At 44.0% G+C, this 24,779-nt stretch overlaps 1 protein-coding gene across 1 annotated transcript in view; it reads left to right on the top strand.

Annotated features, from left to right (window-relative positions):
• The first annotated feature begins 4,028 nt into the window (after positions 1–4,028).
• The window catches only part of CHIC2 (cysteine rich hydrophobic domain 2), a 49,789-nt gene continuing 29,038 nt past the window's right edge, over positions 4,029–24,779 (top strand). The window contains exon 1 of the mRNA XM_054029118.1: positions 4,029–4,340. Coding sequence (XP_053885093.1) covers positions 4,222–4,340 — 119 coding nt within the window. The 5' untranslated portion in view covers positions 4,029–4,221. The remainder of the gene's footprint in view (positions 4,341–24,779) is intronic.

Raw genomic sequence — 24,779 nt, 5'->3', positions numbered from 1 at the left:
AAAACTTGCAGCAAAGGGGCTGGAGATTTGTCAGGCTCATCCTGTACAAAGAATTTGAATTGTATGAGTCCATCAGGAAAATTTTGTTCCAAGTCATCAGGGTAAACTGCAGCAAGTTCAGCAGCATGCTTGTGAATGTCAGAAATGTCCAGCAAGTTGGACAAATGGTACTTCAAAGTGGTCATTCAGCAACTTATAGGCATCCTGTCAGTGATGAAGATAAGCTACATAAAAAGTCTCAGTGCGAAACTTTTGACTTTCCTCAAGTAAAACCTCAGGTCCTCCTAATTCATCTGCTAACTGTTTTCATTTTCAGTAACAATTCAGATCAGTTTGATAATTCTGTGAAAGAGTCTTGCATGGGTTTGTAGCAACATTTTCAAAAATCTTGAATTAATCTCGTAGAGAAGCCACAAATAATTGTAGTGATTGCAGTAAGTGAACTGCCGTATTCAGGTTGATGTCACTTTTCTGTAACTGCAAGCTGGTCATTTTAAACCGTTGAAGAACGATGTCCCAAAATTGTGCCATAAAGGCTGTTTTCAAATGTTCCATTTTTCTCTGAAGGGAAGCCGCTTCCAGTTGGGTGTCAAGTTACTGGTTCATATCTTTTGACTTGCTTTCTAGGGCATGCTGAATTGTATTATAGTTCTGACATGGGGCCCTTGTAGAATCTGTCCAACTGCTCCATCATGTGTCAGGACTTTTGACTGTCAAGAATGAGTGGCTCCTATCATCATGGAAAAACCTGTTTCCATTGATATGTAGATGTTGAACAGAAAATATAAAGTGACTGCAGAAACCAGTAAAAATTAACTACATTTGAACAACGGTTATTAATACTGTTGACTCCCACTAAATTTAAAGAATGAGCAGCACAAGGAATGTAGACAATAAGAGGGTTTAGTGGATTTAAATATGCCTGCAGATCATTATATCATCCCAACATATTGCTGACATTGTCATGTTTGTCCATGGCAATTAGGTGTGTCCAAACCCAAGCTGTTTGTCATTGCAAGTACACAATCAGCAAGGCTTGTACCTGTATAAGTCTCTAGCGGCTCAAATCCAATGAATTATTCTACAATTTGTCCCTCTGACTTGACGAATCTGCATACAAAAGTGAGCTGATCAACATGCAACATCAACTGTGTTGAATCCACAATACCTGAAAAATATTTGGCTTGTTGAAGTTCTGCAACTATTTTGTGTTAACTTTCTGGCCCACCAAATCAATGAATTCTTCACAAGTAGTCAATGACAGATAAGAGGTACTGCCTTTTCCCTTCTATCCCAATTTAGCGATCCAATTGGATCCAAAAATGGATCAAATTGAGCAACTAACACCAAAATCCCCAAATAATTACCATTATGTGGTGAACCTAACAGCCTAAGGCTCTGGAAGGGAGTTTGGGTGGGGGGAGGAGGTCTGGGGTACAGGCCTTGGGCTGGGGCAGGGGGGTTGGGGAGTAAGGCTCTGGGAGGGAGTTTGGATGCAGAAGGGGTGAGAGGTTGGGCTCTGGGAGAGAGTTTGGGTGGGGCAGAAGGTCGGGGGTGCAGGCTCCAGGCTGGGGCAGAGGGTGCAGGAGGGGGTGAGGGTGCAGGCTCTGGGAAGGAATTTGGGTGCTGGGTGAAGGCTCCGGACTGGGGCAGACGTGTAGGAGGAGGTGAGGGGTGCAGGCTCTGGGATGGAGTTTGGGTGTAAGCTCCTGGCTGGGGCAAGGGGTGGGGGTGAGGGGTGCAGGCTCTGGGATGGAGTTTGGGTGTAGGCTCTGAGTTGGGGCAAGGGGTGGGGGTGAGGGGTGCAGGCTCTGGGAGGGAGTTTGGGATGGGAGGAGGTGCCGAGGGAGTGCAGGCTCTGGGATGGAGTTTGGGGATGGGAGGGGGTGCAGGCTCTGGAAGGGAGTTTGGGAACAGGAGGAGGTGCAGAGGGAGGGAGTTTGGGAGCAGGAGGGGGTGTGGGAAAGGGGTGGGGGTGCAGGCTCTGGGAGGGGTGCAGTGCTTACCTGGGGTTCCCAGGCAGGGCAGACTGGGGGGCCTCCGTGCACTGCTACCCCCAGGCACTGCCCCCGCAGCTTCCTATTGGCCACAGGGGTGCTTGGGGCAGGAGCAGCGCACGTAGACACAGACCCACCCTGCCCTGGGGCCGCAGGGAGGGGCCGGCAGCCACGTGGAGCGAGCAGGCAGGAAGCCGCTCCGCTGCACTGTCGGTGGGGGCCCTGGGCTGTTTTAAATCTCCCAGGGTATGCATGGGGGTGGGGGGTGTGCCTGGGGGCGGAAGGCAGAGCCGAGGGAGAGACCCGGCCTCAAACATTGCTGGAGCCAGGCCCCGGGCCAGGAATACTGTTTGAAGACACATTTCTGTTAAATGTTTCTGATATAATTAGTGAAAGAAAGGGATGGTGGGGGGGGGTTTCTTGGATTTTTTATTTTCTTAGGTTTATTGATGTAATGACATCCTCAATTACATCTTCAAAGCATGCTCCACTCTCCTGCATCATGTGGGGACCTGGCCATGTTGGAGATGAGAGACAATTTTACCCTATTCATCTTGGTGCAGTGCCAAAAATCTGTACATTTCTGAGAGCCTGGTGGAGGGAATATCTAAAAAGGTATGAACCTTCATGGTTTGGGGCATGAGTCAACCTCCAACTGTTGCCCCCACTTGGGAACCCCATAATTGCACCTTCCTCAAATCAGGGCACAGCAGGGCAGCTGTCTGTGGAGCGAGGGGCTTGGGATGGGAAATCAGGCAACAGCAGGGTGGACAGAATTCCTCCCACCTTCCCTCGGCACTGTTACCCACCTCCAGAGGTGGATTAAGAGAGGACCCTGGACCCTCCACCTGCCCTGGGGCAGGGGCACGGGCTGCTCTTGAGCTCCCCAGTCCCTCGCCCAGGGCAGGTGGAGGGCCTGGCTCCCCAGTTGCCCAGGCTCCCTAGGTGGCTCTTACCACAGCCAACAGCAGTGGTCCCCAAAGTGTGGGGTGTGCCCCCTAGGGGGGCAGAGAGGAATGTTCAGGTGTGTGTGGCAGGGCCCGAGTCAGCCCCCACAAGGGGGCTGGGGAGGGAGCACTAGCCAGTCCTGCTCTGCCCCCAGCCCCACCCCCAGCCATAGTTTTGCTCCTGGCCACACTCCAGCCACACCTCTGGCCCCGCTCCCGGCCACAACTCCACTCCCAGCTCCACTGCAGCCCCTGGCTTCTGGGAGGATGGGGGGAAAGGGCACAGACCAGGTAAGGGGGACACACAATCAAAAGTTTGGGGATCCCTGGCTGAGGGTTAATCATACCTTCCATTTTGGCTCTAGATATCCAACCGGTTTGGTAAAACTGGGCATTTGTCTCATTTGCTCTTGCCAACAGATCACCAGTTTGCAAGGGCAAATTATACAAATGCCCATTTTTACCAAAAAGGGGTAGGGGAGGGGTGAGAGGCGGGGCTCAGTTCAGCCCTGTGTGTGGGACAACGGGGCTTGGGCGAGTGGCTCAGGCCAGCTCCAGGGGGTGGCAGTGAAAGGGAGAAGAGGCTTGTTCCAGCTCCATACGGGGGACGCAAACCTACCCACTCTACCACAGGCTCCATCACCTTCCAACCTGGCTGGGGGCGGGGCCGCAGGCGGAAGGAGCAGCAGAGGGCGTGGCCAGAGTGACAACGCTCCTGAGGGGGAGCTCTAATTTATGCTCTAATAAATTTGTTAGTCTCTAAGGTGCCACAAGTACTCCTGTTCTTCTTAACGCTCCTGAGGGGGCCCCAAATTGGCCGGGCCCGGGCATTAACCCACCACTGGGCAAAGGCAACATTGGCCCATCTCCCCTAATTACCGCCCCAGCCTCCTCCCAGCCCTAGTGCCCCCTCCACACCTGCCCGAACTATCCCAGCCAGGAGTCACGCCCGCGCCACTCTTCCCTCTCGCCACCCAGCCGCCCCCGCCCCCAGCCGCGCGCTCGCCGCCCCCGAGAGAGCCAGGGCCGCGCGCAGCAGCCCGCACCCGCAAGCTCTCGCGAGGCCGCGGCGGCGCTGGCGCTGTTGCTGTGGTTCCCTCGGCTGGGGCGGCGCTAGCGTTGGCGCCGCGGCCCGGCCCGGATGTTGTTGTTTCTCCCCCTCCCCGGATAATGAAGGGCGCTTCCTGCCCCTGAGCCGCAACGACGCCGGCTCAGCCTCGCCGGTGGACCCCGGCCGCCTGCCCGCTCCTTATCCGGACACACAGCGCGGCCCGGCGATGGCGGATTTCGACGAGATCTACGAGGAGGAGGAGGACGAGGAGCGGGCGCTGGAGGAGCAGCTGCTGAAATACTCGCCCGACCCGGTGGTGGTGCGCGGCTCTGGCCATGTCACCGTGTAAGGGCCGCGCCGGGGGGAAGGGAGGGCGGTAGGCCGCGGGCACGCGATGGGGCCGGGGCCGGGGCGCGGGGGGAATGTGCGAGCCTGGGCTCCATGGGGGAGCGGGCAGAGTTGTGCCCCGTCCATCCCCTGCTCTGGGAGCTGGATCGGCCCTGGCGGTGCCCCGTGGGGTGTGATGCGATTGGCGATGCCTGCTGTCTGCCAGCTCGTTGGAAAGGGCCTGGCGGAAAGCTCCGCTGCTGCAAGGAGCCAGGCTGCGAGTCTGGCTTTGAACTTCCAGCCCGGGTCGGGGGAGTGTAGCTCCTCCCTCCCTGTTGCCTCTTCGTAGCGAACCGTGGGGGCACCTGTGGCGTTTCCCCGGTGCCGCATCTTGCATTTTGTCACGTTGTAAAGCCCTCAGTACTGTTGGCTAGAAACCTTCACAGGCAGATCGTTTATTGAGACATTAAGGAAACAAAGCTGACCTGGGTTGTGATTAACAGAGGTATGTAAAGTATGAAATCCAATGATGAGCTGTCAGGAAGTGGGACATTTGGTTGCTATTTTGTTTTACAAGTACATGACCTGTAGTTGTTTATGCTGCTGTTAGTCACTGTCTCAGCCTCCTCCTTTATCAAGCGTCAACGTTCTCTTGTGGTCTGAAAAGTCTTAGTAAATACAGTAAGAGCAGCCATCCAGTCTGACAAGCACACGCAAAACAATGTCATTAGCTTTTTGGCATGTGATGAGGGTGACCGACCCACTGTTGCTGTGGCTTCCTTTTTTTTTTTTTTTGGCCGGGTATCAGTGGGGATCTGGTGGTGACTAAAATAAAAGTGTATTTAAGTTTTCAATAATTTCACAGGCTAGGTTGTTTTCTGTGATCTATTCTATTAGGAACTCTATTTAAAACAAATCACTTAGTGCTTATGAATGGTACTGCATATTCTTGAAAACTTAAAAAAAAATCTGCAAAAGATAGAATAGGGGAAGCACAAGCTTCTTCATGTTGTATTCACTACTGAACTGGACTGGATTTGGGGCAACAGCATAGAAGTTAAAGGCCCTGTATCCTATTATCAGATGTGATGCAAAGCTATTCAAGATATTGGGGTTAACTTTTCACTAATATTGTTGTTAATGTCAGGGAAAGTATCAATGCAGAAATACATTGATTTGCTGGTGAGAAATCAGAAAGCATACATAAGGCCTAGGTGTTCTTTGGGAGAGATGTTAGGGGTGAGAAGATGTTGAAAGGAAGGGAATGATTTGTTTGTAGGTCAGTTTGAATACAGCTCTGGTTTGTACTTGTTACCATCCAATAGCATATGTGAAATAGTCCATTTCTAGTGGACAGCTGATCATATACTATATTAAAATCATAACTGTCATTGCTCACTAGTTGGCAACCTTTTCACTGTTCTTATTAAAAAGGCAAAGAACTAAAGGAAATTAAGACACTTCTCTTTTCAGTTCCTTGATTGTGGGTCCTGTGGTCCAAGATCAAGGCACATTGGTGGGAAAGCATGGAAAAGCCTTCACACTTGTGGCTCATAGAAGGGATTTGGCTCTGGGCTGCCAGTCCTGCCAACTATTCATGTGAATTGTTTTAATAAAAAAAAACCTCCTAATCTCTAATACAGCTCTACCTCGATATAACGCTGTCCTCGGGAGCCAAAAAAATCTTACCGCGTTATAGGTGAAACCGTGTTATATCGAACTTGCTTTGATCCACCAGAGTGCGCAGCCCCCCCCCCCACCCCCCGAGCACTGCTTTATCGCGTTATATCCGAATATGTGGTCGCGTTATATTGGGGTAGAGTGTACTTGATCTTTATATCGGGTCGCGTTATATTGGGGTAGAGTGTACTTGATCTTTTGGGTGGCCAAAAGAGTGCCTATTTTGAGTGGTCTTCATCTGGTTTGTATATCCCACCCAGTATTAAATATGCTCTGAATGTCCTCAGTTGCCCATTTTCCCTCTCTTCACCCTAAATGACATCTATTTAATGTAATTCCGTGACATCAGAGAAGACTGAAAATTCTTATTGGAGTCTTTCACCTCTTTCCTTCTAATGAAATTGCAACCCGTTTGTAATTCCTACTTCTGTATCATTGTGTTTCCTTAAATGAGGACTTTGACACTAGAGAGACATTTCAAACATATTTGGGATAAGATATAAAAGCTATTTTTCATTTAGATTTTTGTTATGCAAAGCATTCTTCCTTGATTTACAGAAACATGCATTTTAGAGATCTGGAAAATTTTATCACAGATCTAGCAAGCAGAAGGAATATTTATGGTCTTCTCACTGATTCTGCAGTTTAAAACAGTTGCTGATTGTGTTTGTATTTAAATAAAGGCTTCCTCCTTCATAGTCTATTGTCTTATCCTTTCTGATCTTGCATTGGAGTCATAATGTTGAATTTGTATTATCAGTCATTTTCATGACTACAGATTAATGTCACAAAGACAGAATTATTACTTGACCATCATCCACCAGGAGGAGAAAATGGGTTATGTGTGAGAGAGTCCTTAATTAAAACTGTTTTAAAAAATAACAAAGGGAATGCAGGTGAATACCCCTGCATTAAACTTTTTATTTGCACAGTAATCAATTTAGTTTTTGTCAAGATCCAAATTTCTTGGTCAAAATATAGTCAAGGTCCAGACTCCAGAGGAAATGTTGTTATTTTTGTATTAAATCAATAAAAAGATTTTGTCGTCAAAAGTGTGTCTGGTGGTCCAGCTTTGGCCCGCGGTTCACCTATTGACTATCCCTGGTTTAATGTCTAAAGACCATTTTCCAAGTTTGCTTTCTGAACAGAGTTCTCCTTTAAAACAAACTAGAACTATATGCAGAATGGCCCAAATAAAGTAAGAGGTTAAAGTCTCTTGTTATTTAAAAACTTCTCTCCCCTCCCGCCCCCATTTATTTCAGATCTACAACTTTCAGACCACCAGATTCTAGTTGGTATGGTACCATAGTAAGTGCGTTGCTGGTAACACTCCTATTATTTCATCCTACTACTAAGCGTCCCTCATTTTTAAATATTACACGTTTCTCTAAAGTTCTAATATCTTTAAACTTGACAAACCATAAAAAGTGATTTAAATCAGGGAGTCAACTATTAAAGTACTTATTTTTATATCGGTAGGTCAGCTCCAGTTTTTAGTGGGTGATAGGGATGACATTGCTAGCAAAATATGCATGCTAGAGTGTCTCACCAACTAACAGCTGGTGTTCTCTGTTGGGTATGAAAACTACGTACCTGGAAAAAAGAGGAGAAAAAGTTATGTTTTCATTGACAAATTTGCTCAGTGTTCCTATTCTTTGATAATTTGAGGCATTTATAAAGCTCAAAGCTTATACGTTATAAAATTGTTTGACTTTTTGTAAAATAGGTGTTTTCAGGTTGTCTTTCAATTAATGGATTTCAGATTATTTGCCTATTATACAGTGTATTTGAAATTGATGTATATATCAGTAACAAAGTATAGAAGGTCAGATGTATTAATTAAAAATGTGATTTAAATCAGTGAAAAAGCTTGATTTTTAAACTTACTTTTGTGTTTCCAAAAGAGAGGTTGGTTTTCATCTGTTGACAAGAGTCAAAACATTTTCATTATCTATTTCATAGAACTGGAAGGGACCTTGAGAGGTCTTCTAGTCCAGTCCCCTGCACTCAAGGCAGGACTAAGTATTATCTAGACCATCCCTGACAGATATTTGTCCAACCTGCTCTTAAAAATCCCCAGTGATGGAGGTTCCACAACCTCCCTAGGCACTTTATTCCAGTGCTTAACCACTCTGACAGGAAATTTTTCCTAATGTCCAACCTAAACCGCCCTTGCTGCAATTTAAGCCCATTGCTTCTTGGCCTATCCTCAGAGGTTAAGAACAACCATTTTTCTCCCTCCTCCTTGTAACAACCTTTTATGTACTTTAAAACTGTTATCATTTCCCCTCTCAGTCTTCTCTTCTCCAGGCTAAACAAACCCAATTTTTTCAATCTTCCCTCATCGGTCATGTTTTCTAGACCTTTAATCGTTTTTGTTGTTGTTCTCTGGACTTTCTCCAATTTGTCCACATCTTTCCTGAAATGTGACGCCCAGAACTGGACACAGTACTCCAGTTGAGGCCTAATCAACGCGGAGTAGAGCCGAAGAATTATTTCTCGTGTCTTGCTTACAATACTCCTGCTAATATATCCCAGAATGATGTTTGCTTTTTTTGCAACGGTGTTATACAGTTGACACATATTTAGCTTGTGATCCACTATGACCCCCCAAATCCCTTTCCGCAGTACTCCTACCTAGGCAGTCATTTCCCATTTTGTATGTGTGCAACTGATTGTTCCGACCTAAGTGGAGTACTTTGCATTTGTCCTTATTGAATTTCATTCTGTTTACTTCAGACCATTTCTCCAGTTTGTCCAGATCATTTTGAATTTTAATCCTATCCTCCAAAGCACTTGCCACCCCTCCCAGCTTGGTATCGTCTGCCAACTTTATAAGTGTACTCTCTATGCCATTATCTAAATCAGTGATGAAGATATTGAACAGAACTGGACCCAGAACTGATCCCTGTGGGACCCCACTCGTTATGCCCTTCCAGCATGACTGTGAACCACTGATAACTACTCTCTGGGAACGATTTTCCAACCATTTATGCACCCACCTTATAGTAGCTCCATCTAGGTTGTATTTTCCTATTTTGTTTATGAGACGGTCATGGGAGACAGTATCAAAAGCCTTACTAAAGTCAAGATATACCACATCTATCGCTTCCCCCCCATCTACAAGGCTTGTTACCCTGTCAAAGAAGGCTCTCAGGTTGGTTTGATGTGATTTGTTCTTGACAAATCCATGCTGACTGTTATTCATAACCTTATTATCTTCTAGGTGTTTGCAAATTGCTTAATTATTTGTTCCATTATCTTTTCGGGCACAGAAGTTAAGATGACTGGTCTATAATTCCCCGGGTTGCCCTTATTTCCCTTTTTATAGATGGGCACTATATTTGCCCTTTTCCAGTCTTCTGGAATGTCTCGCGTCTTCCATGGCTTTTCAGAGATAATTGCTAATGGCTCAGATATCTCCTCAGTCAGCTCCCTGAGTATTCTAGGATGCATTTCATCAGGCCCTGGTGATTTGAAGATGTATTGGAAGTGTAGGCTTATTTCCCCCAAGGCCCCAGTCCTGCCAAGAGAATTGCAGAACCTAATTTATTTTCTGTGAGTCTCTACATTGGTCTCAGGGGTCACCTGCATGCTTCTCTTGGCAAGACTGGGACCTAAAAGGTGAGAGTTTGTCTGATAATGCATACATGCCTTGTACAAACAGTGTCTTGTTTTAATCAATAAATTATATTTCTTCATAGACTGTTAGTAAAAAAAGGGGAATTATATACTCCTCTCCCCTGATACAATGCGACCCGATATAACACGAATTTGGATATAACGCGGTAAAGCAGCGCTCCGGGGGGGCGGCTGAGCACTCCGGCGGATCAAAGCAAATTCAATATAACGCGGTTTCACCTATAACGCAGTAACATTTTTTGGCTCCCGAGGACATCGTTATTTCTGGGTAGAGGTGTATTTCTCATTTTCTTGGGAGTAACTTATTCATCAAACTATTGCATATTTCCATCCCATAACATATTTGGGAATACACCCAAACAACCTTAACTCTGCCCTGTGATGCCAGGCAATAACCATTCAGCAATAATTAATGCAGTTTAATGTTGTGGTCCCAGATTAACTGGAATTTATTTAAAAAGACACCTTAAGATTGTTGCAAAAGTGGGGGTTCATATTTCCCCCCACCATATCACTACAGGGTACTGTTAAGACTACTTAAGTTCCTTATTTTCATATTTCCATACCCTAATACGTTTGGGTTTCTTTTAAGTTTAACTTTAATTCTGAATTTCCTGGGTATTTAATGCTTGTTTTTTAGATAAATACAATATCCTTGTTGCATTTAACCTTAAGTTACTGATACATATGCGCCACTTCAACTTAGTTTTAAAGTAGGTTTATTTTTCCCTCTGGAAATGTTTTATGATTTTTTTTTAATATTTTTACACATGAACCAAAAAAACCCTTAAAATTTTGCTACAAGGTGATATTTCTAACAATTTGAAAGATGTGTAGTTTTCACCTTCAATAAAAGTTAAATTTTTTTTAACGAGGGCCAGATTCAGCAGTACATTCAGTCAGCTTTGCACTGCTCTGAAGCAGCGCAACAGCATTCAAAGTTTACTAGCCAGTTAAATTGGGTTTACAGCCGCTTTGCAAAGCAACTGGTGTGTACAGGTGAATGTGCTCCTTATTCTATTGTCTTCTTGGTTTATCTTCTGGGATTCAGGGTAACTTTAAAAAAAAAAAGTGAGAATTTAACAGGTAAATTTACAGGATATGAAACTGTTGAATGTGACTATAGGGGTTGGAAAGAAATAAATATTTACTTGAAAAAAATTAAGTAGTGAAAACATGGAAGCACACTGGGTAGCAAGGGGGCATGAGGTGGGAAGAGAGCAAGACTGTGTGTGAATTATAGAGGGATTGTGATGGGGGATTATGAGGAAATTGAAGGGAGGAAGCATTCAGTGTGGGGTTTCAGCAGAGGAGCAGGACACAGGGATTCAGGGGCAACGTTGAGAGTAGTGAGGACTAGCCAGGTATGTACATGCTCATGGTGGGGCCTCTTCCCCACCGCATCCCAGGCAGGTTCTTCCTCATTACTGTGAGTAACCAGCACTGACCCTAGGGTAAAGTGAGTCTTGTGCTGAGGCAGGGCCAGGGCCCCATCACTGGACCAGCCCCTTGGGCCACCTCCCGGTGCGCTGTCGTTTCATGCTCTTTGTATTTATTTTTTGTTTTATTTCATCCTGTGATTACACTAGAGTTTAGTAAGGGGCACCCATTGAATCCGGAGGGTACTTCCACCATTATCAGAATGTGAGGTGGTTAGGGGAACAGAGCATGGGTGGGAGCAGAGGGGGAAACAGGGATGTGCAGGGATGTAGGTTGTGTCTATTTAGGCAGGACGGAGCACCACCTGTTGATAAGGTTACTAGGCATGTCTCATTTTAAGACCCTGTTCTCAGTTGCTCATAAGTTTTCCAGGCTTTAACCGTTTGGGATGAATTTTTCCATACTGGATGTTTGCCTTAGGTCAAATTTTTTTTTTTTTTTTTTTTTTTGAAAAGTTCAGCCAAAATGCTTCTGCCTTTCCAAGAATGAGGGCTGGGGGAAAATACACTGTGTTGCCAATGTTAAAATTCTGCCAACCTTTTCTTTTAAAAGCTCTAGTCCCCCTGCTGTAATTTGGAGCAGGGGCTTGAAATTTGGAAGGCAGGTGACCTTTGTGTCAGGGATGTGCTTTGTACCATCCCTGTAAAAAATTGGCCAGTGTCTAAATTTTTAATTAATCTTAATTCACATAGTCACAGTAGAGACTTGTTATAGATCACAGCTAAACTCTCCTGAAGATTACATTTTCATGGGGCTGAGCAGGACTTCACTGCATTTGCAGTTCTGAGCTGCTCTGGGCCATGGTGCATTTGGGCATCTGAACTGAGAGCAGGGAAACTGTCCCTCCTGTGCTCTCAATGCTCTCCCTGCTGGAACCAGACAGTGCACGTGAGGAAGTTGCCTTATTTGAATGTCAAGAGGACAAGAACTGTACCTGGGTGGAGGAGTATATTGGGACAAGGAACCTGGAGGTGGGACTGGAGACTGGAAAACAAGGGAAGGGAAACAGGGACATGGAATTGGGGGATGGGAGAATGGGACTGGGTCGGCAAGGAGACGGACTGGGAGTCAAGGAGGGAAATAGGGAGTGGGGACTGGCAGCAAGTAAGGAGGAGGAGACTGAGATTGATTGAAGATCAGAGTAGAAGACTGAAACTGGCCTGGCAAGGATATTGGAACTAGGACTCAGTGGGGTGGGCTGAGGGGATGCTGATCTGAGCTACAGTGCTGGGGAGAAATGAGATTGCTGCACAAGGAAACAGGGACAATGAGCCTGGAGGTGGGGGAACACTGAGATTGGATGAGGAACCTGGGGAGGGAGATTGAGACTGGAGCCAGTTGGGATGGAGAATATGGAGGCTGAACATACAATTTGGACAAGGAAAATTGGGGTTGGGTGGGAAAAGAGTCTGGGGATAAGGAGTGGCAGGCGGAGGGGATGTGGAATAGCTGGGCAAGGAGACTGCAACTGAGATGAAGAGTCGGGATTGAGACTGGCGCAGAGAATTAGACTGGGACAAAGAGATAAAGGTGGAAAAGAGACAGGACTGGGACAGGGACAGGTTGGAGAGGATGGAGTCGAAAGGATCAAGCTTAGGAGAAATTGGCCAAAGAGTATGCGACCACTAGAGCCTGGAATGGAATGCAAGATTCCCGAGTTTCGCCGTTCCTCTGCTGTCAACAACTGTAAATCCCACTAGCAAAGTGGGTGTCTTATCTACCTTTAGTGTTGGGAATTTAGAGGATAACTTATTATGCTATCATTTACTCAGTCTGCTCAAGTAGCAGAGATCTGTACAGTGGAGTAAAGGTTCCAAACCTGTTGAAGGCAATATGATGCCACATGATGGAATTTCTGGTCTTACAGTTTGCTTTTTAAAAACTTAGGAAATTACACAGAAAAATAACTACATTTAAAGAACATTAAGGTTGCAATGTCGAGTGCTCAGAAGTTAGGAAATGCAGAATTAGTGTTGCCCTTCTAATGTTAATTCCCTCCCCCTTGTGCATATGCACTATGATACGGTCTCTAATTACATGATCACATACCATTTTTTCCACAGAACCCAGCCTCACTCAGTGCAGATGATGGAAGGTGCTCATCAAATGAGCTGCTATTCCATATTTTGTTTTCCCATTGTTCAGTGTGTGGCCATTGTTGTATTGAGGTCAATGTAGGAACACAGCCTAACAGTTTTACTGCCAGTGGTTCTAAGGCTACAAGCTAAGATCCCTACTTCTAGGGGAGCATATCATACAGGAGGCTTTGGATTTCATTATGTAGTTAGATTATGGTAGGGGAGAGAATCAAGATTACATCTGAGATTCAGAAAGTTCTTCCTTCTTGTAGAATGTCAAGTATTTCACTGCTTAGTAATGATAGGTACCATCTTGTTGTTTTGTGTTTGTACAGCACCTTGCACAATAAGGTCTCGATCCATGACTAGGGCTCCTACGTACTATAGTAATACAAATAAATAAATTGAGAACAGATTGATGTAATTCAGAATACTGTTTCAGAGTTTTATTTTTAATCTTTGAGACTGAAAACGTAGTTTAGAGGATCTTTTCCTTTTATATGTTTAACATAGGTGCTAAAAAGGAATCACCATGCAGCCCCTTTCAGGATGGATTATTTAAAAAAAGAAGAAGTCAGTTTAAATGGGATATTTTAATTTTTAAAAATACATTAAATTTGTTGTAAAATTAACTTTAAGGTTAAACTCACTAATTTATAATATTTAAATAAATTGAGAATGATAGCTTAGCAAGTTGAAGTGGATTGATATTTTGTAGTATCTACGGTAGATGTAAAAAGACCATTTTCAAAATTTGTATGATGTTTATTTTAATTGAGAAGCTGATCAGTATGGAGAAAGCAGGAAAACTAGTTTTTCCTTGCCAATCAATGCACAAAAAACAGATCTCTCAATGCCAGTTTCTCTGTTTATATAATCAGTTTACTGAAACTTGGTTTTTCTTTTGTTTGGTTTTTATGATCTACTACATCAGAAAGTTTGAGTACAATGAAGTGTTTTGTTTTCAACTGCAGCTAATGAAAACAATATTCTGAGGAAGGCAAAGTCAACTAGTAATCTGTACTGACATGAATGCAGTTTAGTTATAGTTATTTTGTTATAGATGAAAAGTATTAACCAGTTAAAAACAAACAAACAAACCACAGGCATGTGACAATGCAAGAGTGTGGAGTATCTTGTTCAATAATTTAACTCTAATCAAAGCAAGAAATTGTTAATGATAGTTGTACCTTTCTTATTTAATTATAATAAAGCTTATGTTACAGAGTACCAGTCGTGGCTCTAGTTAAGGTTGAATTTAGTTTTGCACTTAAAGGATGTATTCATACCTTTCGGATGAATACAGGATATCCTCCTTAAAATCACAGCACTTACTCTTCAAATACCAAATACATTTTCAAGTACATCAATTTATTTGAGTTAAAATTAATTAAAAATGGGTCCTTTAGGAAATTTAACATTCTGTATTAAACTGTTTTTGTCCCAAATACTTTAACAGAAGAAAGACTCTTCAAACTTATATAGTTAAAACTCAAACACTTGTGCATAGACTACAGTTGATTAAATTAGATACCAATCAAAGTAGATTAAAGAAAAATCAATTAAAAAAATAAAAATCCAATTTTGAAATCAGATTTTTAAAATTAAATTATTATTTTTTTAAATAAACCTATTTAATTTAAATATGAATTTATGACAATCTCTATTAAGGCATCAGTTCACTATAATCTACTGTAATCACTTAAATTTAAAAAATATTCAAACAGTACATTTTCTGCCAATGTTTTAAACAAAGTCAAACCACTGAACTAAAGAAAGTCAAAGTCAGTGGCTAAGAACTTGAAACCAGAGTTTGTTGAAGGGCTAACCCATTTCTGTTTCTGTAGCTAGTTCAGTTCAATGACAAGTTCATTCAAACTTGAAAAACTGATTGGGAATGAAAAAGGAAAGGTTGATTTCTTCTACCAATCTATGAATAAAAATGACGTGTGAGAGGATGGGGTCTACTAGATCTATAATCTTGTAGGTCATGGTGACCAGAAACAATCAGTTCAATACTCTAACTACAGCTAATGCTACCTTTGTTTAATAAATCAGTTCGTTTTAAGTACAAAACCTGTTCTGATAAATTTACTTTTTTTCTTGTTCAGCACATTTAAAGGAGATTTCATTAACAAAAAGCAGTTTTAAAGTGTTGTTTTGTGAATTTAACTGAATTCAAATTTCCATCCAAATGCAGCTTGACACATCACAAGTAAAACATTTTTTAGTAAATAAGAAGTGTAATTAATCATTTTCTAACACCAAAAAGTGTAAAAATCAAGAATTTGAATAAATGTTTGTTATATACAGTAAAAGCTGTGTTATCTGGCCGTGTGCCAACCGGAAAGCTCTATAAACCAGCATTTCTAATCTTCATAGAAAATCCGGTTTATAGTCTGGTTGGTGTGAGGCCGACAGGCTCCCTACCTGGCTCCGCGGGGCTCCCCGGAAGTAGCGACATGTCCCTGCTGCTCCTAGGTGGAGGAGTTCGGAGTGCGGGAGGGGGTGCGGGACTCAGGGTTGGGGCACGGGTCGCGGGTTCTGAGAGGTAGTTTGGGTGCAGGAGGGGACTCGGGGTAGGGGGTTGGGTTGTGGGAGGGGTTTTGGGGTGCTGGATCCGGGCAGTGCTTACCTCGGGTGGCTTCCCAGAAGCAGCGACATGTCCCTGCTGCTCCTAGGCGGAGGCGTGGCAGGCGGCTCTGCACACGGCTTCCAACCACAGGTGCCGCCCCCTCAGCTCCCACGGGCCGCAATTCCCAGCCAATGGGAGCTGTGGAGCCAGCGCTTGGGGCAGGGCAGGGACAGCACGCAGAGCCGCCTGCCATGCCTCTGCCTAGGAGCAGAAGGGACAGGTTGCCACTTGCAGGGAGCGGCCCGAGGTGAGCGCCCCCCCATATCCGGCACCCCAAAACCCCTCCCACATCCAAACTCCCTCCCAAGCCCACGCCCCGCATCCCCTTCTGCGCCCAACTCCCTCCCTCTTAGTTAACTGGAATTTTTTACTTACTGGCACCCCCCACTCCCCAAACATGCCAGATAACAAAGCTTTTACTGTAATTACTCAAATGTGTATATGGTGTATCCTCCTGGTTAGCAAAATACCAAATGTAGTGTAAAGGCTATGTTTAATGGCAATTCAACATGTTTTGATGGTTACCAACCAAAGGGAATCAACCTTTCTTTAGGAAAATAACTAAAAAAATAAAAAATGCAAAACGAGATAAAAATAGGTGATTTAAATCACTCTGATTTAAATCAATCCAGTCTGTTAGCTACTATGGTAAATTACTAATGGTTGTTGTATCTAATTGTTATGATTATATCTATTTAGATATAATAATTACACACACAAAATGCTCTACATTAAAAGAGCAATAAGGTTGCAAAGTCACTGCTCAAAAGTTATGAAAAGCCAAAATTAAGGTTGCTTGTGCAACCTTGATTCAGCCCCCTTGTGTGTATGCATTATGAGAGTCTTTAATTACATGATCAAATACTACTTTTTCCACAGGACTCCTATCTAGTTCTGTGTACGTAATGGACCTGCTTTTGGGATGAATCAGGGTTATGTAGATTAAGAGACTTATTTGCCTCCTTTGTTGCAGAAGTTGGAAAGTGTTTAGTGAATAAGCTGGGACTGCAGGAAGAGAGAGGATGAACTCATGATTAAAACAGTTGAATGCTTCCCTGGATAACTGGATTCTATCCTTGCCTCGGTCACAGAGTCCCTATGGGTATGTCTACACTACCCCTGGGAGTAAGTCTCCATGCCCAGGTAGATAGAGTTGGGATAGTGGGGGTTGAGCACACTTAAAAATAGCAGTGTGGATGTTGCTACTCCAGCAGAGTCTCAGGTTAGTCATCCAGCTGCAGTGTAGACACACCCTATGGGGTAGGCAACCTATGGCATGCATGGCAAAGGCGGCACGCGAGCTGATTTTCAGTGGCACTCACACTGTTCGGGTCCTGGCCACCAGTCCGGGGGGCTCTGCATTTTAATTTAATTTTAAATGAAGCTTCTTAAACATTTTAAAAACCTTATTTACTTTACATACAACAATAGTTTAGTTATATATTATAAACTTATTGAAAGAGACCTTCTAAAAATGTTAAAATGTATTACTGGCACACGAAACCTTAAATTAGAGTCAATAAATGAAGACTTGGCATACCACTTCTGAAAGTGCCCTATATGATGCTAGGAAAGTCACTGAAACCAAACTTTTTACAGGTGGTCACTAATTGTGGGTGTGAGAGAGATGGCAATTTCTGCAAGATCTTTGAAAAACCTTATTGAATTACATTTAAGTATCTTTGGAGACCATTCTATTAAATGTGCAAAGCAGGGTGGCTTTGATTTAAATCATGATTTAAATCACTAGTCAGGAAGACTTGATTTAATCATTGATTTCTACATAAAAGTGCATTCTTGTTGGTTGTTATAACCTTAATACATATTCGTCACAACTCAGATAGATGTAGGTTTCATTTTTAGAAGGTACACATTATACATTTTTAAAGTAATTTATTTTGAAAACTTTTCAGATTAGTTTTACAGCTATATCAGAAAATGAATGATTGTTTGGTTTTTCATTTACCAAAGGTAATTGAATGTGGGGTTCCATGCAGAGCAGATAAAGCGCACGACCAATGTGGTTGCAAGCTGAATCCGAATCCTGTTTATTGCAAGCTTTCTTTTATAGTTTTTCTCAACATTACATAACACAATTAGGCTATAATAACACATCTACGGATTGGACAAGGAGAATCATGTGTTTATCACATGTATAGCCCCACTCCGATTGGTTCAACCATTCCTTACATAAGGCCATGATTTGTTTACCTCATCTTATATAATACTAGACCACCAGGGGGCCTTACATAAGGCCATGATCTTTTTATATAATCCTAGACCACCAGGGGGTCTTACATAAGGCCATGATCATCTTATATAATCCTAGACCACCAGGGGGTCTTACATAAGGCCATGATCATCTTATATAATCCTAGACCACCAGGGGGGCCTTACATAAGGCCATGATCATCTTATATAATCCTAGACCACCAGGGGGTCTTACATAAGGCCATGATCATTTTATATAATCCTAGACCACCAGGGGGCCTTACATAAGGCCATGATTTGTTTACCTGGCAAGTGTCCCATCGTGACCCTTACCTCCTCATGGAACTTTTCATTAGGTTGGTGTAGGGATGATACATCCCCACACCTCCCCCCTTTTTCTTAAATAAGGCCTATAGGAGGGTTCAACTAACATTAGGACAATTACTAGCCACCTGACTACTTTTTTTGAACCTATAAAACTGACGACAGGTGACATTTAACAACTGGGAAATATATAGAGAACTATTATAAAACATAATATTACATAAATACGAAAACCATTGGGGATCCGATGGGGTGGCCATGAACAAGCAAAAAGGGCTTTTTGGCCAGTTTGGTTCGCCCAGGTGATTCAAACATTTTGTCGTGGGTTAACAAAAGGTACAGAGTTTGGACATACAAAGACCCCTGCTCCTATAATAAGGAGTCCGAACAAACAGAAGTACAGCATTATTAGGTGTCTAGGTTGTAGCAAACAACAAGTGCAGGTCCGGTGTTGCGGGGACGTTGTTTGGCTTCTGTGTGGCGGCATGGTGTTCGGGTAGCAATATCATCTGCCGGAGGGATCTTATCCGGTGGTTTTTTCCTATATGTCCTTTCAAAGTTAGATAAGCCTGGCTCCGCCATTCTTTCCAACCTATTCCGCAACTGCTCACCCTGCCCCGGGAACTCCGCCCGGAACTCTGGGGTACAAACATCATTGGTGACAGGAAAGCCGGGCTGGTTCAGGGCTCGCAATGTGTGGGACTGCGGGGGATGGCTCTCACTGGCCAAATGGGAGAACTGATTCAGCATGTCCTGTAGCTGAAGGCCCTGTTTGTACATTCCCGTGTTTCTGCCCCCATTTCAACAAACGGGACAACGCGTCAGAGGGAAGCTTTTCTCCCCGCTTTTTAGCGATGCATAATAAAAAATCATGCACCGTCTCCTCCTCTGCAGAAAAAGCAGAGTCCATTTTATTAAATGCAGCCGCTTACCTGTGAGCTCACGAACGTCTCTCTCGGACGACCAGGAGCCGGTATCCTCCGGTACCTCCTGCCGCGGCTGCCACCTCCGCCTTTTCTCACCGAACGCTTTAGTCGGCTGTGAGCTCACGAACGTCTCTCTCGGACGACCAGGAGCCGGTATCTTCCGGTACCTCCTGCCGCGGCTGCCACCTCCGCCTTTTCTCACCGAACGCTTCAGTCGGCTGTGAGCTCACGAACGTCTCTCTCGGACGACCAGGAGCCGGTATCCTCCGGTACCTCCTGCCGCGGCTACCATCTCCGCCTTTCCTCACCGAACGCTTCCGTCGGCTGTGAGCTCACGAACGTCTCTCTCGGACGACCAGGAGCCGGTATCCTCCGGTACCTCCTGCCGCGGCTGCCACCTCCGCCTTTTCTTACCGAACGCTTCAGTCGGCTGTGAGCTCACGAACGTCTCTCTCGGACGACCAGGAGCCGGTATCCTCCGGTACCTCCTGCCGTGGCTACCATCTCCGCCTTTCCTCACCGAACGCTTCCGTCGGCTGTGAGCTCACGAACGTCTCTCTCGGACGACCAGGAGCCGGTATCCTCCGGTACCTCCTGCCGCGGCTGCCACCTCCGCCTTTTCTTACCGAACGCTTCAGTCGGCTGTGAGCTCACGAACGTCTCTCTCGGACGACCAGGAGCCGGTATCCTCCGGTACCTCCTGCCGCGGCTGCCACCTCCGCCTTTTCTTACCGAACGCTTCAGTCGGCTGTGAGCTCACGAACGTCTCTCTCGGACGACCAGGAGCCGGTATCCTCCGGTACCTCCTGTCGCGGCTGCCATCTCCGCCTTTCCTCACCGAACGCTTCAGTCGGCTGTGAGCTCACAAACGTCTCTCTCGGACGACCAGGAGCCGGTATCCTCCGGTACCTCCTGCTGCGGCTACCATCTCCGCCTTTCCTCACCGAACGCTTCCGTCGGCTGTGAGCTCACGAACGTCTCTCTCGGACGACCAGGAGCCGGTATCCTCCGGTACCTCCTGCTGCGGCTGCCACCTCCGCCTTTTCTCACCGAACGCTTTAGTCGGCTGTGAGCTCACGAACGTCTCTCTCGGACGACCAGGAGCCGGTATTCTCCGGTACCTCCTGCTGCGGCTGCCACCTCCGCCTTTTCTTACCGAACGCTTCAGTCTTTGGTCATGCTCCAGTTGACACTGAGCTTGGCAAACCATTTAAATTTTGGTAGCCTGCCCTCTTATTCCCACAGATTCCCTTTCTCTGATGATCTTTGTGAAGAAGGCCTGTTTCCACCTTAACAGGGCACGGCTGTTTGCGCTTTTTGGTAGAAGGAGTGCTGGAAGGAGAAGAGCCAGCACTGAGAGCCTCTTCAATATCTAAATTCAATTGTTCCAGTTTCTTCATGAGAGATGACATAGAGTCTGACCACTCAGATCCTTTTTTTTGGTTGGATCTGCTTTCTCTTTGCTCAGCTTTTGAGACAACACCTGTTGGGTCTACTGTCTGAGAACATTGATCCCTGCTCCACTGGCGGCTGTGTCTAGTATGATCTCTGCTAGCTCACTCTGGGCAAAGTCCTGGCTGCCTTGATGTCCAAGCCGAATCACGTCGGGGTCACCATTTGTGGCGTCCCAGGCGGAGCGGATAAAGCACACGACCAATGTGGTTGCAAGCTGAATCCGAATCCTGTTTATTGCAAGCTTTCTTTTATAGTTTTTCTCAACATTACATAACACAATTAGGCTATAATAACACATCTACGGATTGGACAAGGAGAATCATGTGTTTATCACATGTATAGCCCCACTCCGATTGGTTCAACCATTCCTTACATAAGGCCATGATTTGTTTACCTCATCTTATATAATACTAGACCACCAGGGGGCCTTACATAAGGCCATGATCTTTTTATATAATCCTAGACCACCAGGGGGTCTTACATAAGGCCATGATCATCTTATATAATCCTAGACCACCAGGGGGTCTTACATAAGGCCATGATCATCTTATATAATCCTAGACCACCAGGGGGGCCTTACATAAGGCCATGATCATCTTATATAATCCTAGACCACCAGGGGGTCTTACATAAGGCCATGATCATTTTATATAATCCTAGACCACCAGGGGGCCTTACATAAGGCCATGATTTGTTTACCTGGCAAGTGTCCCATCGTGACCCTTACCTCCTCATGGAACTTTTCATTAGGTTGGTGTAGGGATGATACATCCCCACAATTGAAGCAGATATTTATGAAGGCACTGGGAGGTGAACTATCTCCAGTTCAACAGGTTAATGATTAACATTTGGAAGATTTTCTTGCCATGCTGTATTAGGAGGAGAACATCACCAGACAGACATTTAAATTGTTTTATTTAACTAAAACAACAACGTTATGTATTCTGAATTTTTTTCTTCAACAGCAAACATAATATTTTAACAAAACAAGCATATGAATTTTTTTAATTTAGTTAAACATTCAAGTTTAACATCGTTTGTTTTTGTTTAAATTGTTTTTAACTACAAAAGTTAAATGAAATATTAAAAAACAAACAAAAATTAAATTGACTATGTCAGCCAGGTCAACTTAAAATATTGGCTTCTGCAGCTAACTCAGTCGTCTTCATCTTCATTTTCCTGTTTGTTCATAATCTGGAAAAGAAAAACAAGCTTTCCTGCTTTTTCAGGTCCCAAACGATTTCTCAATTTGGAATGAATTAGTCCAAAGGAAGAAAATATTCTTTCTACGCTGGCAGAAGGAGTTACTGCTGTTAAAAGTGAGATTATTACTTCAACAGTCTCCGAATCCAAGTGCTTAAGTGACTTCCACCAGCTTGCTGGTGTGACTTTCTTTAAAACATCATCAGCAAACATATTTCTTGAATGGTTCACCTTTAGCTCTGCAGTTTATTATAGTTTGCATTATGGAGGGATGATTGCTGGATGTCCATGTCATAGCCAACTCCTCTTCTTCAGCAGTTAAGGTTTGACCCTGGTACTGAGTATTGAGAATATTTGCAAGAAAATGAGCTGGAGATAGTGCTTGTCCCATCTATTTTTTCACAATTTTGTTCACAAACTGTCATCAGATTAGGCCAGTTCTTGCTAGAGGGCTCAAAACAGTCCACCTCGGAGTTCCATTGCACATCTTGTGGGAGAGTTGGTTCCTTCCTCTTTTTTCAGAGCAGCTGCTGCAAAGTGGTTGTTACGGAAGTATTTTGCAATTTCAACAACATTAACCTTTATTTCTGGAACACTGAAGTCTTTGGCTAGGGGGAGCATCAAATGAGCACTGCAACCATATGTTTGCTTGGGACTCTTCACTCTCGTCTAAATAATTTCTTCTCATCTTGGATACATTTGCAGCATTGTCTGTGACCAACCTGCGTACTAGACATTTGAATTTTTTTTCAGTTTGTTATAGCTTTTATTGCTACTTCTTGTAAGTATTCTGCTGTGTGTGAGCGTTTCCTGATATATCAATTGTTTCTGTAAGGAAGACATTCCCTTCTTCTGTTGTCACACAAGCACATACAACAGGATCATTGTGGACATTGCTCCACCCATCAAGACTCAGGTTAATAATTTTACCCTCTAGACCTTTTGCACACTGCTCGATTTCTCTTTCATACACTTTATCCAGCAGTTTGCCTGCGACATCTGCTCTGTTGGGTGGACTGTATCCTGGTCTTAATGACTGAACCATGTTAATGAAGTGTGGGTTCTCAATCATATGGAAAGGAGAGTTTGTTGCATAAACAAACCAGGAAATTTTTCATCAGTTACCTCTTTTTGTAATCTGCTGGTTCTTATCACAAACTTATCTATGGTTGTTTCTGGATGATGGCAATTATTTTTCTTTTTGCTACAGGTGATCTACTGCGGCTATGTGACATACATGATGTGACTGAAACACTATCATTGGCAGATAACTCTGAAACTATAGAAAATGATGGTGATCTTGAAGCTGGATAGTCTTGAGAATCCTGTATGTTGAGGATGGATTCTCCTAAACAAAATAAGTCAATGCAGTTATTTAATTTTTATTACCATACTGCTCATTTAGTATTACTCATTGCATTCACTGACACTCAGTACTACTTTAAAGGTGAAATTGTAAAAGGAAGATCTGCCTATTTCAGCTATTTATTTCTTATCACAACTGCATCTAAAATGATAGTACCATAGAGTAACAACTATATTTTTTGCTCAAGCATGAGAATTCAAGAATAGTCCAGAAGGAAGACAGGCAGTCCTTAAGAAAGAAGTTTGAAATAAAAAAGTTTACCAACTTGAAGATCCTGCATGTTCGGACATGTTCCTTTCATCATCTTCAACACAACTTCCTCCTTAGAAGGAACACGTCTCATGATGTTTCATTCGGGCAACCAGGCCTTGCATTTCTTTGTTGCGCTGTTTGCATTTTGCACGCATGCCTGTCTTACCCACAGGTAAAGGAACTTCGTTAAAATATTCCCAAATTGGGTCTTTCTTACGGCCTGCTGCCATTATAGGTTTTCCCTTCTAGTGAGAGAATGGTATCAATGAAGGCTACACTCAGAAAGATCAAGACTTCTGGAATATGCTGCTCAAACAGTTTGACTTTTGTTTCTACTACTGACTGTCCCTCCTTTCTCACATTTCTCTCCAGACTTCTTCTCCTTGTCCAGATCTATTCTGCCCCCAACAATCTTCTATTCATTAAACTTTTTGAAACTTTGCACTTTTAGAGAGAGGTAAGGGATTGACTATGTACACAAATTTGCAGAGGGACAATAGGGTTGTGGTCTGTTATTTCTCACCTCTGTGTATTATTTATTCATTTAAAACCATTTTTGCAGTTAACAAGCATGTTATCTCTGGAGACACAAAGCCACAGTTTGAGAACTGCAAACTAAGCATCTCTGATGGTATCTTCTAGACCAGTGGTCCACAACCTTTTTTGTCTGGCAGGCAAAAGAAAGATTAACCTAAATAAGCTATACAGAAGTCCCCTAAGATTGGGTCCCTGTAGACGAGCGGACTCACCCCTGCGGCGCCTCCTGCTGGTGACTTCTGGAAATTAGCTCATTCCAGCTTAGGTACCCTGTCTCTAGCTCCCTGCAGCCAGGCCTTTCTCTCTCTGAACACAAAGAGAGACTGTGTCCTGGCTCCCAGCCTTTATAGGACCAGATGGGCCCTGATTGGGGCATGGCCCAGCTGTGGCTGCTTCCCCAATCAGCCCAGGTCTTTCTTTCACAGCCTGCCAGCCCTCTTCCAGGGCTGGTTCCAACCCTATCAGGGCTGGAGTAGGTCACCACCCTGCCACAGTCTATAATCCATGAACTATTGGAACTCATTTACAAAACTTTCCGTAAACATTGTAAGAATATATTGTCTCATACTATAGAATTAGAATTTATAATCCCTATTCCACAATGAGGTATCTTAATTAAAACTATCCTTAGATAGGTTTTTTCCTCAAAAAGCATTTTAAAATCCAATTTAAAGAAATCATTGATTTTTATCCACCCTGATCCCAACC

This window comes from Malaclemys terrapin, chromosome 5 (assembly GCF_027887155.1).
Source record: "Malaclemys terrapin pileata isolate rMalTer1 chromosome 5, rMalTer1.hap1, whole genome shotgun sequence".
NCBI classification, from domain to species: Eukaryota; Metazoa; Chordata; order Testudines; family Emydidae; genus Malaclemys; species Malaclemys terrapin.
Note: the sequence above shows the minus strand (reverse complement) of the source record. Positions and strands in the feature narration are given on the sequence as shown.